This window comes from Chelonoidis abingdonii, chromosome 7 (assembly GCF_003597395.2).
Source record: "Chelonoidis abingdonii isolate Lonesome George chromosome 7, CheloAbing_2.0, whole genome shotgun sequence".
Lineage (NCBI taxonomy): Eukaryota > Metazoa > Chordata > Testudines > Testudinidae > Chelonoidis > Chelonoidis abingdonii.
The window spans coordinates 95,739,272-95,759,300 of NC_133775.1; the positions used below are offsets into that span (position 1 = coordinate 95,739,272).

The 20,029-nt window shown below is 40.8% G+C and overlaps 1 protein-coding gene across 2 annotated transcripts; it reads left to right on the plus strand.

The window, feature by feature from the left end:
- Nucleotides 1-416: 416 nt before the first annotated feature.
- Nucleotides 417-19,879, plus strand: ZCCHC10 (zinc finger CCHC-type containing 10). 2 transcript variants are annotated; one of them, XM_032769156.2, is made up of 4 exons: nucleotides 417-511; nucleotides 8,037-8,198; nucleotides 14,270-14,311; nucleotides 17,891-19,879. In XM_032769156.2, exons 1-4 carry the CDS (start codon nucleotides 417-419, stop codon nucleotides 18,156-18,158), a joined length of 567 nt encoding a protein of 188 aa, XP_032625047.1. In that variant the 3' UTR covers nucleotides 18,159-19,879. The 2 variants fall into 2 exon arrangements, with proteins under 2 accessions (XP_032625047.1, XP_032625046.1); XM_032769155.2 differs by having other exon boundaries at nucleotides 447-717; nucleotides 17,891-19,732.
- The last annotated feature ends 150 nt before the right edge of the window (nucleotides 19,880-20,029 follow it).

Sequence of the window (20,029 nt, forward strand, 5' to 3'; positions counted from 1 at the left end):
AAGTAAATTTGCTACAAGTACTCCTGTTCTTTTTGCTGACAGACTAACACTGCTACCACTCCGAAACCGAAATCCATCAATGTGACACTCAGAAGTGTGAAGCGACCAGCACAAGACCTAAATGACAGGCGATAACTGGTGCCTGTGCACTGTGGGTACAGGAGGGTAAGAGGGGGATGGACCACCCAGGGGGCAGGCATGCACATGGTACAAGGAGACTGGGCAGCAACGGAGCAGAGAGCAACACCCGCCGCTAGACAGGCCAGCGGGTCGCCCTCTCCCCCGCCCGGAGGAGTAGAGCTGAGGTGGATGACGGGCCCCAACGCGCCTCCGCTCTAGCCGCCTGTCTCTTTGTCGCAGGCAGCTGCCGGCTTCTCCCCCAATGGGGAAGGAGGAGGAGGGCGGAATTGCCCACCATGCAGCGCGGTGGCCTGTCGTCGGCTCTCCTCACTTTCCGGTCAGGGGCTAAGATGGCGACTCCCATGCACCGACTCATCGCTCGGCGGCAGGCGTGAGTGCGCCGAGCCGGGGTCTAAGGGAGGGTCCCCGGTGACAGCAGAACCCCGAGGGGCTTGGCCTCATGTGGCAGCCCGAGAGAAGCGGGGTCCTGTGGGCAGGGGAAAAGAGGGTTGTCTTGGAGGGGAAGCCTCAGAGACCTGGGCTCTCCTGGGAGGGGGCGCCTCGAAGGGGTGTCCCGGTGGAGTCGGTGATGCCCGTGTGCGTGGGCTCTCTCGAGTGGTGCGTGGGGAGGAGAATCTCTGCCTTCACCCAACCCGGAGCGCCTGCAAGTTGGGTGTGGAGCAAGCCCTTCGGGAGCGGGGCGGGTAGCGCTGGCTGGCCAGCCCGGTCACGTACCCTAGGGGCCGTGGTATAGGCGGTGAGGGGCAGTAGATATAATGCATTGTATGTGTACAGGACCCCTCATCTCCACAACTCCTCAGGTGTCTGGCGTGCACCTTGCAGCGCTGGCGAGTAGCCCGTCCTCCCTCCGTCCCCCATAGGGGAACAGTCCCCTGGGTAAAGGGCCACGGAGTGAGAGCAGATTTTTCTTCTTTTAAAGTTAAGTTGTAAATCTTTCGTTGGAGTGGATAATGAAGTACTTCCTCCCAGAAAGAGCTAATTCTACCCAGTCTGTGAACTGGGACAGGCCTGCTGCTCACTGATTCCTAAAAGCAAATTCTATAATACAGTTTGGAAGATTAAAAGTTAACCATGATACAGGCCGTTACAGGAATAATAAATACTCTTTAGCTCTTTACCAATGTTAACAAACTAAGTGTTTCACTATCAGCATGAGATAGCTAAGTACCATTACAGATCAGCCCCTGATAAACAAAGAAGTTAAATGAGCTTTTTTTCTCCCCCTTTTCAAAAGTTTAGAAAATATTCTGCTTGTTTTTTACACCAGAAATTCAGAACTTGTGCTTTTTGGCAGACTATGGTGGTTGAAGAACTAGAGAAATGATATTAGAGTAGTCAAGAATGAAAGCTGAATGACTGAGAGGGGAAGGGTGTTTTAGTCCAATGTTTTGAGTAGTTGTTCACACCAATGTCTAATTAATCAGTCATGGCATTCTTTCCATGAAATGTTAAAGGTTCAACACCCCCACTTTTCGGTTGAGGTGTGAGAGCTCACAATACACCCCTCTGGGAGATGTATGAAGTCCACAAGTAAACCAGAGAGAAAACACTATTTTATCAAAAGAAAGGCAGAAAAAAATCACATCAGGTCTCTTTTATTAACACCCCTACAGCAATGCACACAAAAATGCACAAGCCTACATTTTTGTTTTTAAGTTGTGCAGGTCACCTTAAAGTAACTTGGCCAAAGTAATTTCAAGTGAATTTTTGTTGTTGTTGTTAGGTGTTTTTACAGTCTTTCAAGCCAAGTAAGCAAAAGATAAGCCTGGGGTACCAGTAGATAAAGTACATCAAACATCTGGTTAGGGTTTTGCTATAGTTTTTGAGAGTTTATTCCCTGTAATGATTTGTCATATTTGTCTGTTTCAGATGCGATTAATGGGGCTGGATAGTGTTCTTGCATTTTTCCAGGCTTACATAGTTTTTCCTTGCTTTTCAGTGGAAAGTTTCATAATTTCTAATGATTTATGGAATAATTATTTCCCTTTCATTTTGGAACCGTCTCTCCATTTCCACTTATCCTTTTACATGTTGGTTATATGTGTTTTGCATTGTGTTACTTATCCCCTAGCTTCCATTTATAGTTTATAGTTACTGATCTGATCCCATGTTCAGTATGAGCTTGCCTTAGGCCTTGTCTACACTAGAGAGTTTTGTCGACAAAAGTTATGTCGACACTCAAAAAGCGCTATAATAAAAATCGGTATTGCATGTTCACACTCACTCCCTCTGTCAGCAGAGTACATCCACACTTGTGGCACTAGTATCAACAGTGTGAGCAGTGCACTGTGGGTACATATCCCACAGTCCAGCTTGACACCTTCTGCTGCTAGGTCTTGTGGGAAGGTGGTGCAGATCGTGGCGCATCTTGGGACTGGGCTCAGTGTCCTGTAATCCATTGCTTTCTGTCCCAGCATTCCATGGGCTTTTGGTTTTCTTTCGCGGAATTTTTAATGGCCCTTCTTTGCTGTGCACCCTGGCATCTTTGTGGATTCTGCACTGCTCTCTTATGCTCTGATAACTGTCATGAAAGACATTGTGGATGGCGGTGCAGTTAACTGTGAAGCTCCTAACTGAAGAAGACTCCCAGTAGCCTGACATGCTCTGTGATATGCTTAGAAGCAACTTTAGATTGCTTTTGGCATTCACAGAACAGCTGCAGAGGGTGGACCATTGCTTCTGGGCTCGGGAAACAAGCACTGAATAGTGGGATCGTATTGTCATGCTGGTGTGGGATGACGAGCAGTGGCTACAGAACTTTTGGATGCGGAAACCACCTTCCTGGAACTATGTGTGGAGCTCTTCCCAGCACTGTGACACAAGGACACCAAAATGAGAGCTGCCCTATTGGTAGTGAAGTGTGTGGCAATCATTGTGTGAAAGCTGGCAACTCCAGACTTGCTACTGGTTGGTCGCGAATCAATTTGGAATCAGAAAGTCAACTGTTGGGGCTGCATTAATGCAAGTGTGCAGGGCAATTAATCACATCCTGCTACAAAGGACCATGACTCTGGGAAATATGCGTGAAACAGTGGATGGCTTTGCAGAAATGGGTTTCCCTAACTGGAGGGGTGCTAGATGGCGCACACATTCCAATTTTGGCACCAGACCACTTTGTGATGGAGTACATCAATAGGAAAGGATACTTCTCCATGGTGTTGCAGGCACTTGGGGATCACCAGGGGCATTTCACTGACATCAACGGGGGGTGGTCCAGGAAGGTGCATGACACACACGTCTTCAGGAACACTGGCCTGTATAGAAAGCTACAAGCGGGGACTTTTTTTTCTGGACCAGAAGATTACAGTGGAGAATACTGAAATGCCTACAGTGATCCTGGGAGACCCAGTGTACTTCTTACAGCCCTGGCTCATGAAACCTTATACAGGAAACCTGGACAGCAGTAAGGAGCAGTTCGACAGCAGTAAGGAGCGGTTCAACAACAGGCTGAAGTAGGTGCTGGATGACTGTGGGATGTCCCTTTGGCCGATTAAAGGACCGCTGGCGATGCCTTTATGGCAGGTTAGACCTCAGTGAGGATAATATTCCCATGGTTATAGCTAAATGTTGTACATTGCATAATCTTTGTGAACCTAAGGGTGAAAGGTGGAATGTTAAGGCAGACTGCTTGGCTGCTGATTTTGAGCTGTCAGAAGGGCCCAGAGGGGGGTAATTTGAATCAGAGAGGCTTTGAAGCAACACTTTGAAAATGAGAACCAGTAATGTATATCTTTGTGATTGGTGCTGCAATGTTACATTACATGTCGTTTTCCTAGGAAGCAATGGTGACATTTTGGGTATTACGTTCCAGTAAGGAAATGATTAAACTGCCTGTATATGTATTGGTAGTGCCTGCTATCTCAGTTTGTAGGAAACAAATAAAGATGAGTTACTGTTCAAAAACTTTGCTTTTATTGTACGAGAAACAACACACACTCTCACAAAGATGCGTGGTGGGAAAGGAGGTACCAGGGAAGGGCAGACGTTCAGAGCTGTGTGTAGGTACAGCTGTGATTTTTAAAATTGTCTGAGGGAATGAAGTGAAGGAGAAATCGAGAAGTCTAGGAAAGCAGAAAGGACTCTGTGGGCAGAGTTTTGGGGAGGGGTGCATGGAAAAAAGTTCTCAATGTGCTGCCGGGGAGAGCAGGCATGCATCTGCTCAGTCTGCAGCAATATTAAGGACTTCAGCATCTGCATTTGCTCCTCCATGAATTTAATCATTTGCTCAGTAGCATCCTTAACAAATTTCTGATTTTCTTTTCTGTCCTGCTTTTCGGCTTCCCTCCACTCCCTTGCATTCCCTTTGTCTGCATTGGAGAAGTGCAATACCTCCTGGAACGTGTCATCTTTGCTCAGTCTTGGGCTGCCTTTTGTCGACAAAACTTAGTAGTGTAGACAGGGCCTTAGTCTTGTCCATTTCACTTGCATGAGATTTGCTATTAGGGCTATGCTTAGAAATCTGTTTGTCTTAGAAGTCTAGTTTGTTTGATCTTTTTTCCCCCTGGTGATTAGACTGCATTTAGATTTTGATTTTATTTTGGTTTGGGTGGAATTGTCTGCTTTTTTGGTCAGGAGATGAGTGGCGTTGGGATCTGGAAGCGATGGTATGTTTTTGTTTGGTTGTACTATCTAGTTTTCTAGTGTTTTCCAGTAAAGATATGTGATGGTTTGAGTTGGCACTAAAAGCTGAATGTTTGTTTGTGTTTGTGTGTTCATTAAGTGGAGGAACTGTGCTAGTTCTGCTCACATATGGCAACTGTGGCAAAGCCAGAAGTCTAAGGTTTTGCTTAAAAATTAGATCATCCTAGCTATGTCACTCAGCTCTTTGAAAAGTTTTGCATCCTTAATTAGGTCAACCTAACCCCCAGTGTAGATGTGGCTACGTTGACAAAAGGATTCTTCCATCCCCCTAGTTAGCTCCTCTTGGAGATTGACTACATTGACAAAAACAAACAAACCTGGATTCAATGTACTAAATTTTCTCGTCCTCTGAGCTTCAGTTGGGACAAGGCTGATTTCTGTAGGAGTTGATGCAGCAGAAGAATCTTCCCTCTCTACTAATCTCCATGGATGACTAGGCAGGCAGCATAAGAATCTTCATCTATCTCTAAGCATGTCTAAAACATATATTGCTATTCTTAGTGTGGGCTGGAAGCAGTATCTTTCCATTAGTTTGGATACTCCTCTAGCACGTGGAAGGTTTTTATGTTACATCCAAACCTATACGGTAACATTTTAGTAGCAAAGATCTTTTTTTAATATTTGTCTGTTAAGTGTTATGCACCACAAAATATATCAGTGACAGTTTACTGGCTGTTTGGAGCCTCATTTTGTTTACAACTCCATGTATTCGGTAGTCTAAATACACCTAGTTAGCCTTCAGTTTTTTTTTTTTTTAACCTTTGTAAAATTTGAAGTAGAGTTATATTAATGGTCAGCCCTCCATTAGCCTACTGAGTGCAACGTGTCTCAAGGCAGTTCAGTATTCACAGACATTCTCTTGGTGGAGTCTAGAAATGGAGCTTGAGAAAATAAAACTTTTTAAAACCTTTCAGTAGCCCTAGAATCTTGTTCAGCCTACTTACTAAAAGTTCTGTTCCCTTCTGAAATTAAATTCTCAAAGTTAATTGTGTGCAATTAATTGTGAGTCTCATTTGTTCCCTATTGTAAGGAGAAATGGTGCTAATTTAGATTCAAGAAGCCAAAGAAGTTTAGTCTCGAAAAGGTGTTGGATGTTCTAGACAGGATGACTATTAGAAACTTGATAGACCTGGGAGCCTGAGTAAGTGATGGCAAAGGCCAGTAAACCATGCCATTCTTCTGTACCTCAGTAGGTGACTCATAGTTCCACACCAAATCAAAACATCCATCAATGCTAATAGCCTCTCTCTCCTCCTTCCTACTCCTATTCACTGTGGGTATGGCTACACTGGCACTTCACAGCGCTGCAACTTTCGCACTCAGGGGTGTGAAAAAACACCCCCCTGAGCGCTGCAAGATACAGCACTGTAAAGCCTCAGTGTAATCAGTGCCGCAGCGCTGGGAGCACAGCTCCCAGCACTGCAAGCTACACCCGTAGAGGATGTGGTTTACCTGCAGCGCTGGGAGAGCTCTCTCAGCGCTTTGAAATTTCAAGTGTAGCCATACCCAATGTCTAAATGCTAAATATGCAGTTAGGAATTTTCCTCTTTCTAGTAGTATATGGCTGTTGAGTGGCTCTGAATGGACTCTGAAGTGAGTCTTTCAGTTGAGGGAAGAGGGGTAAAAGGCAGAGTTGAAAGGCAGCATGGTGCAATACACTGAGCAGAAGACTGGGAGTCAAAAAATCCTATTTTTAATCTTGGCTCTGGCACCAATTTGTGATGTGACCTTGGGTGAGTCACTTAATATCTCTGCTTTAATTTCCTCATTTGTAAAATGAGACTAATACCTACCTCACGGGAGTGTAAATATGAATCACAGTAAAAGTGCTAAACGTTTTATTTTAAAGCTAAAATAATTAATGAGGAGTGGTAGGGAAAAATAAAACAGAGGAAACAACTTTAGCTCCCTTCCTGTGTCAGTGAAAAGTTGTTAGTGGGAACTCCCTTCTTCAGGATGAGTATATCATCAGAGTCTCCTTTAACCCATATTAAACTGAAAGGAAGCTTTTTTTCCTCTGTGATTTCTAGCAAAGTATTGCAAAACTCTGTGACTATTTACCAGTGTGGGCTCAAAATTATTCACCCATGTTTACTTTGATGATGGTGAAAAATTAACAGTTTACACCTTTTCAGGAAGTAGGTGAGTAAAATTTTGTATGGCTAACTCTAGTGAATTATGCGTGCAAGACAGCCAGAATCAGGTTGTGGTTGGGATGGACAGAGTAAAATGTTACCCTGGAACTTCACATGCCTCAGTTGCATCTTTTGTGATAGCAGTCATTAACTGGCTGCTGAAATTGTAGGATCGCTCTTCAATTTCCCACAAGGAACACGGTGTCCTGTTTAGTCTGACATTCTGTTCTGCCTCTAATCATTAGACTCTCATGATTTGAAAATTAGGCTGCCCAAAATATTGCAACAAACTGACTCAATGGATAGGAACAGGTTTGTAGGTGCTTGTTTGAAAAAACTATGGAAGCAGGTGCAAATTCTTCAGAGATTGTAACATCAGGTACAATTTACTAACATTTATATATGTTTATGTAACCATATTGCCCGCAGTTGGTGCAGGAATATAAAACATGCTGCCAAAATATTTGCCAGTTAGTTTGGGACGAGAATTATATTTTCAATAATTGAATTACCTTTGTTCATTGGCTGAAACTTAAGAATTGCTCCACTTCCACTTTTCTTCAAACTCTTTAATAGTTGCTTATGAATTTTAAATTCTGAAGGGAATGGGAAATTATGAACTCCAAGCAGAGTGAGGAAAGATTGAAAGAGAGACCAACCAGTAGGAGTTACTAAACTAAAATGCTGGCCACACACCACTCTTGGTTGACACATTGGCAAATGAAGTGTAGTTTAGTCTTAACCCCTTCAGCAGAAAGAGAGATTTGAGAGCTCCAGTTCTGGAATATAAAAGTGTGTTTATGTTCATTCTGATAAATAACTGATACAGGACCATTCCAGTAATCACAAAGGACCCAATCCTGCTATTGACTATATGCAGGTATATGCATGTGCTTGTCTGCCCCAGGGAAATGCAGGATTGTTCTGACTTGAGAAAAGCTAAAGCACCAATAAACACAGGTAGACAGTTAAAGCTCCAATTAAACAAGACCAATACTTTGTTTTAGGACTGGTATGCTAAAACGCACTATGTCATTTTCAGTCGATAGTGTTGATTGTGCTTAAATATCCCAACTTCAAATACAAACCTGCTCTTAAGCAAATTCTGTATTTTTGTAGGGAGGCAAACAAGCAGCATGTGAGATGTCAGAAGTGTTTAGAGTTTGGACATTGGACCTATGAATGTACCGGGAAAAGAAAATATCTACACAGACCATCAAGGACAGTGGAATTAGCGAAAGCTCTGAAAGAAAAAGAAAACAGACTATTGTTGCAACAAAGGTAAGATCAGCTGGTCTAAGGCTTAAAAGCCATTAGCAGAAGTACATATAGACTGTGTTTGGGAGATTGTAGTAGCATGGTCAGTTTTCTTGGTGTGGTTTTTGTGTTCATTCTCTTCAGTCTGTATGTGTAACTCCCATTAACATTAATAGTTAGTGTACGTATATCAGAGGATATACACATGTATTTGTATCCCACAGTATCCACAGGTTATTTGGTCAGCCTCTCCCTGTTGTAACTTAGGTCAAACAGGTTTTTTAAACAAAAATGGGCCACTGGAATAAAGTCAAAATAATTATTGGGGCCTTTTTGTAATGGGGCAATGTTTTCTGGACATTTTGACCACTTATCTTATTACATGTTTACATGGGGCTTAGAAAACCGTTTGTGTACATCTTTCCTAGTGTGGGGACAATAAGCATATTTAGAAAAGTATGTGATGTGTCATTTTTATAGTCTCACCATAAATGTGTCCACCAACAAAAACATATGTGCTACGTTAACTGTGTATCAGGAGCATGTTTTTTCCCTGTATTTAGTTTGAAGAATAAAAAGCAAATAGGGGAGCAGGATATGGATTCATATGTATTGCCAATTCTTTATTCCTAGAAATATTGGGGATACATCTTATTAGATTAAAAGAACTACATGCTTTGCAGTTTTGACATCTGAGACACCTAGTCAGAAGAAATCTCCAAACTGGACTTTGCCTTAAGCTGAAGTGTGACTTCACTTAATTCTTCTGGTCCCTAGATAGAATTTTGTTGTTTCTCCCAGTGAAGAAGAATTCAGCACTCAAACATTTCATCCTTTTAATCAAAAGTGCCTTCAGAGAGAAAATGAAGTCATTTAATGAACTGAGAAGCTTTCCAAAATGTTGAACATAAAGGGATATTTCATATAATTTTTATGTTGACCATCCTCCTAGCTGTTACCATATACTGAGTAGCAGTGGTACTCACTATTGGTAGCAATGGTAGGAACACTAGCATAGGCAAGAACTAATGGCTGATGATGTGTTGAACCTTGTGTTTTAAGCAGGGTTAGACAACACAGTGGTTAATGCCATTGGCCAAGTGAGACCCAAGAATTTAAGGTGTCTTAAGCATTTTCATTCTAACTTTATTTTTCCCTTTGTTAGTTGCTTATGACTTTCTGAATCTTTATTCTTTGGGGGGCTGAAATTTTCTATGCAAGTGTAACATAGACAGATCCCGGTTGTCAGCTGGGGGGGATCAAACCTGGGACCTCTGAAGCTTAATGCATGAGACTCTACTGCATGAGCTAAAAGCCTTAGCTAAGGCAGTAGCAGCTTTATTAATATCTAAGTGGTCTCGGTGCCACGAGAGGGGACAGATCACCACACCCAGAAGGTGTGGGGGTTACACAAGGTCTCCACCTAAGGGTTAATTTTCTTTTAAAGTCTGAGCAAAAAATGATTCGGACATTTTTAAAAACGTGAGCGGTGTGGAGGAAAATACTTTATTATAAAAAAAATGTTTTGAACTATTTCTTTTTAAAGGTTTAACGTGGAAATAGTTTGGCATTAGGTGAAATTTGGTATGAGTTTTAGCACAAGCACTTTTTAAATATCTGTTTTCTAGATAAAAGGGGGATGTGATGGGTGTGAGGGTTCTTTTAAAAAAAACAAACTTGATTTGTGTGCACAATTACAGCATAATGAGATTCAAAATCTGTTTCACTTATGTTATGACCTGTGTACATACTGATTTTTTTTTTTTTACTTTCTTAAAAAACCCCAACAAAAATCTAGGACATTCCGTATAAAAGCCTACGTAGAACAAACAATATGGTTGTAAAAGCAATATACGTTTACAAGGGCCAAAATAAAAGCCATTGTGTCAGTCTTAACATCTTCATTTTCTGACAGATGTAGTGTTTTAGATGGAATAACTACATAGCTAATATAGCCTTGCACTGGCAAACAAGTTCAGTTGTCCAAGACTAGATAATGTGGCAAAATAATTTTGCATTATGATCCTTGTATTTAGTTAATAGTTATTGACTTAGATGGAGGCTGTGTGACCTAAAATTGAGGAACTTCAGTACAAAGTAATAATTCTGATTCTGAAGCCCTCTAAGACATAATGACTGTGTGCTTTTAGACCTAAAATTTATTCAAATTTTGATGCAACCTTTGGGACATATTTCCTTGTCCCTACTTGTTAAGTGTCAAGTACTGTACAATAGCTGGGGTGAGGAAGGGCAGTGATGTAAGAATGAAATGTAAATATACTTTAAATACTGCAAATAATGTTCTTAATTAAGACAGTGGAAAAGGCATTTTAAAAGCTTTTAAAATTCTAAAAAAAAATTGTTGTAAGATTCTAAAAGAGTAAAACTGAATTACTGCTCGTTTAAAAATGTAATACGTTTTACGTAGTACAAAGCTGAGACATGCAGTACCTCCTCAGCATCCTGAGGGCAGACACCCTGGCCTTTCTGTAGTGAATGATGACATAAGTACAGTACCAAATGGAGGATTGAAAGGTTTAATTCCAGTAGCTGCCAAATTTTGGGCAATTCTGTGTGATACATGCAAATTACTTAATTTTTCATATTTGTAACTCTTTTGCATACCAGCACAGACTCCAGCTGTGTGATTCTGTGTAGGGGAGGAATGTGAATTTAATGTAGAGAATTAAGCCCTTGGTTTATCTATAGGGCAGCAGCAGGGCAATAATAAAACAACGCACGTTTGATCCCAGAATCTTCAGATTTATGCCATCGTCCTCTACCGTGGCAACTATAGGAATAACTGATAGGGGAAAGCTTACTGTTATCCCCTTATGGAACAGATTGTAGAGGGGGAGACAGCACACTTAATTACTGGGTTAGACAACTGCTTGTGAATGTAGGGTATGAAGATTCCTGATTTGTATTGCTGGCTCTGGGAGCCGAGAATGGTAGAGTAGAGAGTGCATAGCCAAGTGAAATATTGTCTCTGGATCATCTGCAGAGTTTGAACCTGGGAGTTATGGATTTAAAAGTATGAGTTTCTCCCACTTGAGCTCCAGGACAATACACATTCGTATGGAGGCAATAGCAGACTCATAAACTGTCTTGGTTGGCCACTAGAGCGGGACCAAGAATCCACACTCTGTTATCATGGGTTAGGCTAACACATAATCTAGGCTGTTTCTTCTGAAAGGCATTTTGGCAAATTAGAGACCAGGGTTGTATTCGCAGCTTTGCCTGATGTAAAATGAATGAATGAATAAGTGCCTCCTCTAAGGTGGCACATGAGGCCCTGGTTAGTGAAGGTTGTGGAAGGCACAGAAATAGGGAGAACAATTAGTAAAAGAGTTGAGATTAGAATTTGTGAGGTCCTGGTTTGTAGTTTAGTGAACCCTTTGCATGGCAACTGGGGATTATGTGAGGAAAGCACTCCTCATGCACACAGACCCATGACGTTTTACCAGTTGTGTGGGAATGCTTGACACCTTGCAATATGCTCATTAATTTTGCAGGTCTGTGTGATGGTAAGCAAGTCTGCATTTGCCTCGATGTTACCTAACACCATTTAATTAAAATATTATGTTTTTTTAAAAAAAACATTCTTTCGGAATCTGTATGGATGAGCTCTGTTCTCTAAAATCCAATGCTGCTCAACTTTTAAGTGAAATGTGAGCAACTGAACTGTAAAAACCAGGAATAGTTTTTGCGTCTGTTTATCTAAGTTTGCTCCTAATATTAGGCCTTGATTAAGGAAAGAATCCCCTTTTTTGGAAAGGTCTTAAATCCACTGGATGCCAAATGGGACGTAAATACAAGCTTAAAGTTAAACATATGCTTAAATGCTTTCTTGATTAGTTAAGTCAAATTTCTCCGTAGCCAACAGCTCATCGGGCTGCTGTGGTTATATCAGTTTCATAGCCAACAGTATACAAGGGAGTCATGAGGCCAGCATCACCTCAAAGATGGTCAATTGGGTGACTACAGGTAACCTTTCAGTGTGAAGTTGAGTGACACTCAGGCCAGGTCTACACTGCGACTTTAAATCGGTTTAATGGCCGATATACCGATTTAACGCTGTATCCGTTCACACGACGTCGTCATTAATATCGAGTTAAACGGCTCCTTAAATCGATTTCGGAACTCCTCCCAAACGAGAGGAGTAGCGCTAAATTCGATAGTGATAACTCGGATTAGGGTTCATGTGGACGGAAATCGACGTTATTGGCCTCCGGGCGGCATCCCAGAGTGCAGCACTGACCGCTCTGGACAGCAATCTGAACTCGGATGCAGCGGGCAGGTAAACAGGAAAAGCCCCGCGAACTTTTGAATTACATTTCCTGCTTGTCCAGCGTGGAGCTCTGATCAGCACGGCTGGCGATGCAGTCTCAAATCCAAAAAGAGCTCCAGCATGGACCGTACGGGAGATACTAGGTCTGATCGCTGTATGGGGAGACAAATCTGTTGTATCCAGCTCCGTTACAGAACACGAAACGCCAAAGCGTTTGAATAAAAAACTGCAGGATACACAGCGCTGTGTGACAAGCGTAACGGGAAGCCAGAGACTCAAATGGACGCTCATGAAGGGAGGGAGGGGGTACTGAGGACTCCAGCTATCCCACAGTCCACAGCAGTCTCTGAAAATTATTTGCATTCTTGGCTGAGCTCCCAATGTCTGTAGGTTCAAACACAGTGTCTGGCGTGGTTCAGGGAACAGCTCCTCAGTTTATTTCCCCCCACCACCACGTGAAAAAAAAAAGGGAAAGATTGCTGTGCTATGGCGTTTGCTCAATGCACTCCGCGAAAAAGGCGCCAAAGGGTTGTCTGCTGCCTTCACAAAGGGAGGGGTGAGGCTGTACCCAGCACCACCCGGGGCAGTGTTTTCTGCCCCATCAGGCACTGTGCTCTCAACACGGAAGTGGGAACTATGGGATAGCTGAGGAACAGCTACCCACAGTGCACCGCTCCTGAAATCGATGGTAGCTTTGGACCATGGACGCAAACAATCGATTTCGGGATCCCACTGTGGACGCGCTAAACCGATTTTATTAGATCTGTTTTGTAATATCGGTTTAAGCTAATTCGAAATAATCGTGCAGTGTAGACGTACCCTCAAACTCCATGCATCTGAAGAAGTGGGTTTTTTACCCACGAAAGCTTATGCCCAAATAAATCTGTTGGTCTTTAAGGTGCCACCGGACTCCTCGTCGTTTTTGTGGATACAGACTAACACGGCTACCCCTCTGATACTTAGTACTCAAACCCAGGATCTTCAGGATTGTAGCTGAGGACCGTAACCACTCAGACACTGCACCTCCCCGAAAAGGGATGGAATTAATTACATACTTAAATACTATGCAAAATAGAGGCCCCATGTGGTTTACCTTTGCTGCTGGCTGAGAAGGTGATATGGCCATATGAATCAAAAAGGGAACAGTCATGGCAAATTTGGCCTAATACTGCTACTTTGTGGAAACGTTTTCTCAAAAGTTAAGAGCAACAGAAATCTCTCCCTGGGATTTCCTTTTTAATTCAGAAGGAAAGTATTTTGTTCATGAAGCATTTCCCTGCAGTGTTTGAAACCCAAACTTTCGATCAGTGTGTGAATGCATGAGGACCTGAAAGTGAAACAGCGAGATGATATTAATAAAAATGGACTGTTTTCTGTCTATTGCTACAGGAGAGAAATTCATGAAGAGCATAAATGATGAAAACTAATTTAGATTTCGAAAATTTAGTTTTAATATTTTGAGATATTAGGTAAAGGAAACTTGTACACTGACAGTATCATTTTAATGTAGAGAACCCTTAGCAGAAGGTAACTGAGGGTGTAGCATACTCAAATACAAAAAATGTTTAAGAGGATAAAATACAACAGCTTTTTTTAAGTTATAGGGAATGTCTTCCTCTTGGGTTGAAAAATGGGTGAAAGTGAACGTGCCAAGTGAACTTTAGTTATAACAACGCGTTGTTTACTTTTCTGCCAGTGGGATGATGATTTTCTATCATAAACCTCAACTCCATTGTGCATCTGTTTACTTAATTTTTCCCACTGCATTAATCAAAGCCATTGTTTTTCCTCTCCCCTTAATTAGAACTGGAGAAAGTATTGCAGAAAGGAAGACCAAGAAAAAAAGGTATGTGGGAAAAGATTAAAAGTGCAGCTATTCCAGTGTATGATGTTGCACTCACTGTGGCAGAGGGTAATTTGAAAGAGAGTGGGTGGGATACTGGAAGCAGAAATTGCAAATGAAGGATTGTGTTTGTCGCCTTTGGCCTCCTCTAAGTAGTCATGCTATGAGCATTTGAAGTTTCTCCATCCCCTTCACCTTCTAATTCTTTGTCTTCACTTTTTCTTTTTTGATCTTCCCTTCTCTACATACTCTTCCCTTTAGTAGAAAAAAATATTCCTTCCTTTGGCTAGAAGGGCATTATTTGTATTTCAAATAACTGTAATAATTGACTACTGTTTTCCAGTTAATAATCGTTCCTTCTCCCCAGCTTGCTTCTCCCCAGCTTGCTGTTTCTTCTCTCTTCCCCATTCCGAACTGCCATCTCTCTCTAAACAAAACAAATCTAAACCCAACCAAACAAAGCTATTGACACTAAAACTGGGTCTTATGAAGTAGCGATAGCGCTGCAGGGAGCCCACAGCTAGACCAGTTTAATTATTGTGTTAGTATTAAAAAAACTAGTAGAACTTTGTTATAAGGTTGCTGTTGGTGCTGTCATGTGTTCAGTATCTGCAAGCAACATTTTTGTGTGACAATCCCTAATGGAAATATGGTCTAGCTGTCTTCTCCCATTTCTAGCTTAATGTCTCCTTTATTGCTGCTCTGCTGATTGGAACAGCCACCCACACTCCATTTTGGAAAACTCAAAATCCCTCCTTTAAAGGAGATGTGCAAAGGATTTTTAAATATTGGTCAGGTGCCCTTTTCTTTGCATCTTTATGATATATATGGCCAGAAAGGCTTTTTTAAAAAGCCTGTATTTACCATAAGGTATCAAGAATGTCAAGACTGGTTTTATTGGTGGATTTCTTGGTGAGCTCTCAGCTCAGCTGGAGAAGCAATGTTTTTTATTAAAGACATCCCTTTTATTTTGGCAAAAAGATTTTAGACTTCATTTGTACATCGACAGACCCATTTTTTTCTTTGCAGATCACCTTTAAAACATTACGTATTCTTGGTTTGAATTGTTTTCTCACGTGTTTATAGGCTTTCTCAGATCCAAGCACAGTATTCATTTATTTGCATATAAGGCATCAAGTACACTTACTGTGTATTGGGAAGAATGAAATACAAAAATACTCAACACAGCATGTTGTTGTATACTTAAAATCCTAAAGTTAAGAGATGCAGAAGTTAAGGTTCCAGTAGCATTGCTACAGGCTTGACCAGAAAAATAACGAAATGACAAAACTCCTGCAATTGTGCCCCATGACTTTTAGGCTGCTTTGAGCTTTCTTGTGCCCACACTAGCCCTTACCACCTCCTTCATGGCACTCTTTTGGAAAGTAGATTGCAAACTCCAAGACACTTGTTCTTATACTCTGGCTGATTCTGCCTCTTTTGATCCATGAGTCTACTGCTTATTCTGAGGCACTTATCTGTATCTAGTGTGCCATATCAGAGATCTGATTCAGGTTGCCTTATATAAAAACTCATTAATATAGTATTGAAATGGAATTTCAACATCAATGCATCTATTCAGATACTGCAGACAGCATCATACTGTAGTGAGAAAGCTTGTTACAAAATATATATAAAAAAGTCTAGACCATGAGCTAAAAGTTACTTTTCATACTCTACCTAAACCATGTATCTCTGCCTGTTCCAGGGAAGTAAATTTCTTCATCTGCCCCAACAATTCATCCCTCTTGTGTAACCAAACCACAGACTGTATCATGTAACCTTCTGAACGCAAGTACAGTAGAATCTCAGAGTTACGAACACCTAGGAAATGGAGGTTATACGTAACTCTGAACAAAACATCATGGTTGTTCTTTCAAAAGTTTACAACTGAACATTGACTAATACAGCCTTGAAATTTTACTATGTAGAAGAAAAATGTTATTTTCTCTTTATTTTTTTAGGATTTTATGTTTAACACAGTGCTGTACTGTATTTGCTCCCCCCTCCCCTCCCCCTTGGTCTCATCTCTGCTGCAGCCTGATTGCATAATTCCGGTTCCAAATAAGGTGTGTGATTGACTGGTCAGTTCCTAACTCTGGTGTTTGTAACTCTGAGGTTCGATTGTAGATGACTTTCTGCTTCCTATCCCTGGCCCTTGCCCTCTCCCCCAAAATCTTTCCATCAAGGGAATAGCTATTAGGCATTATCTGCAAGTGCCCACTCTACTACCTATGTAGTGATCCGTCCTAATGATTCCGAACACCACTTTAAGATGTGGCTTCTATTAGCTTATTTTCTGGAGATTCCTTCCTGAGCAGCTGTAAATAAACTGCCCTCAATGGAAAAAACAGCTGTTTGGGAGAGGAAATACAGATAACAGATGTATATTAAGTTGTTAATGGCTCAGAACATCATAATACATGGCTCTATGTATGTCAATTTGACACAACTGTGGATGCACAATGAGGCAGAGTTAATGTAGCTGTTATAACCTTAGCTTATGAATTTCCTGACTTAGTGATTTTCAGCTAAGCACCCTTAATCTTATGCTTGCATTTAATGTCCTTTTTTTCTGGAGAAAAGCAAATCTATGCTTAATATTTCTAGCACTTTATATAGTACCAGTTAGGAATGACATTCAGTTGACTGAATGGAATGAGAGCACGGTGAGCTAACTTTTTTGGTTTTTGGCTGAGGTATCTCTGGAAAACCTGTGTTGTTCATTTTTGGCCCTTAGTAACATTGTCCATACCAAAATCTCAAACTGCTTAGGAGCGGTAGCGCATCTGCAATAGCTGCATCTTAATGGGAAAACGACTGATTTTTAAAAATCAGAATGAAAGCTTGGAGTTTGCAGAATATGAATTCAGAAAAATGGCAGAGCATGCAGGACTTCATGATATTTACCCCCATATTCATGTTTTTCCTTGCCCTTGATAAAGCTATTTTTAAAGGATTTGTTTTTCTGAAAGTTTCACTGTGATTATTAGACTCTCCATCTCACAAAATGTTACTGTAGTGCTGGGTACATTAAATTCCTTCTCCATCAGTAGCTTGGGAGCAGCATACCTTGGGTGAAATTCTGTCCTATTGAAGTCAATAGTAGAACTTTTTCATTGACTTCAGTGGGGCCAGAATTTCATCCAGGGAGCATGTACAATAATGTGTCAAAGGAACAGATCTTCATTAAGCTTTTCTAAAATCTTGTTGTTGTCCAGTCACTTTTTCCTATCACTTAAAACTTTTATTCCCTCTTTCCCATTTTAACCAAACAAAGACCCCAGTCCTCAGTAAGGATCATACCCATACCAAGTTTCAAACCTTTGCTTTTTCTCCTGTAGTTCTGTTTTGTTTTACATTGGGGAAGTATGTATTGCACTGTCCCATTACTCAAATGGTTGAAGGGTATTTGTTCAAAATAGAATCAAGAAAACGGGGGAAATACCACCTTCAGACAGAGTCACGTCTGGAAGATTGTAATGAACATTGTTTTTTGTAGTTGTACCTTCAGCAGGTCTGTTCAATGACCACTGTACTGGGAAAAAAATCTCTCATCTGTCCTTTTCATGTTTCCTGCAGGTCTAAAAGTGTCACCAGTTCCAGCAGCAGTAGCAGCATCAGTTCAGCTAGTGATTCTTCATCTGAGAGTGAAGATTCCTCTACCTCTTCTTCTTCTGATGACAGCGACAGTGACGAAAGCTCCTCCACTTCCTCATCCTCCCCATCTTCCAGTAGTTCTTCCTCTTCCTCAGACTTCGAGTCAGATTCTAGTTCCTCCAGTAGTAGCAGCACCAGCACAGACAGCAGCTCTGATGATGAGCCACCGAAGAAAAAGAAGAAGAAATAGTGTGGTGCCATGTTCGGTGAAAATGTAGGACTGAAATTAGTGAACGATAATGTCATTCTCTAAGGAGGTTTTGGATACATTATTGCCAAACAGCTTAACTGCTTAAAATTTCTACAGTTTAAAACTTTCTAAGTGTTTTACATATTTGGTCATAGGACATAAAAAGGTATTACATGGCAAGTGAGACTTATTGAAAGAGTATTTTTGTGGTTATTCCTTTAATGGGAAATTTTACTTTTTTAGTTTAAAAATCTGTCAGATTTGTTTATACGACCTAAAGTCCAGTAACTCTAATGTTTACATGCCAGAGAGCAAAACCTTCTTGTTTCAGATTGTGCTGTATACGTCATATACTGACCCTCTGTTTACAGCAGCTTCATTTATGTCTTAGACTTAGAAAATCCTGTAAACTAGTTAGGGGGGAAGAGGAATAAAAGCTTCTGACACCATTGGCTGCGTGGTACTCAAATAGCATTACCATTATCTGGCTAAACTGAATGCACAGTATTGCTCAGAGGGTGACTTCCGTCCCTTTGCTGAGAAATATATTATACTTTGTTGCTCAGCTTTTCTCAAATGGCTTTTCCTGAGATTTCCAGGTCAAAGATTAATTGCAACATAAAACCTTTATTAGTGCTAATTTGTTAGAGATCCATATGCTGTTTGTACTGTACAAAGGCTTTAGCTAGTCTTTTTTCAGCTTTGCCTGTTTCCTGAATTCATGGAACTGTAACATTCTCTGAGACAAAGAATGTCTCGTGCAGCAGTAGCATCGGAATAAGATGAGGGTTACAGGCAGGGAGTGGGTGTGGGGCAAATCGTAATAACTGATGCTGCTTAGGAGTTTCATCTTTGTGCCTTTTTTATAAAATGTATCCTAAAAAGAGAGGGGACCATAGTGGTTCTTCCCCCAACCCCCAGACTCTCTTAGCTTTCCATACAGAATATGAATTGGAGAAATGGTAGTAAGATAAATATAATCGAGGCATTATTTTCAAAGCAAGGACAGAAAGCTATTTTCATTGGAAGTTTGGTAAGAAAAAATGAGTCACCTTTAAATATAGTTCCCAAAAGGAAGATATTTCCCTTTTGCTATTTTGGCAAAATTATTGTGTAGTGTAAGATTGCCAATTTGTTTGTTGGGCACATGGTACCTGGCATTATAGTCTGTAGTATAAAATGATTATTTGGCTCAATCCATTATTTTTACATGACAAGTTTCCGCACATTTGTGAAAGAAAGGAAAGAGGCATATTAGCCAAAAATTCCAGCAAACAAACATGACAACCCTGCATACTGCAAGATGTCTTTTGCAAGTTGCTAAATAGAACTAATTTGCTGTTGTGGTGAATTTAAGCAGATGGTATTAGTCATTTAATTTTGTGATGCAGTCTCCTTTTCAATTTCTTATTGATGGAGTTCCCTTTTTTTGGGAGGGGGCATCATATGTGAAAGAAAATTCTTGGATATCCTGGTTTAGGTAAAATATAGTAATTAAACTATTTTTTATATTTTTATGGAAAAAGTAGTGTGTAGAATTACTTTTGAATAAAATATGCTTCTATTTAAATGTTTGAAAATATGTATGTTGTGTGTTTTAGTCTGTAATCATTACTGAGTTTTACAGAACATCCTGAAGACTGTAAATAAAACTACCAGGAAATTGTCATCTTAGCGAATGTACCATTTAATGGGAAAAGTCAATAAATTATTAAACACTGTTTGCTAAGTTTATTTTCATTGGAAGTCCACTGAACTGCAAATTTACTGATATGGTCAAGATTGCGGACAATAACTTTAGAATATAGGCACACTTGCCGATCTAAGAAGCTGTCTGCAGGAGATAAGACAAAACAATACAACTGCTAAAG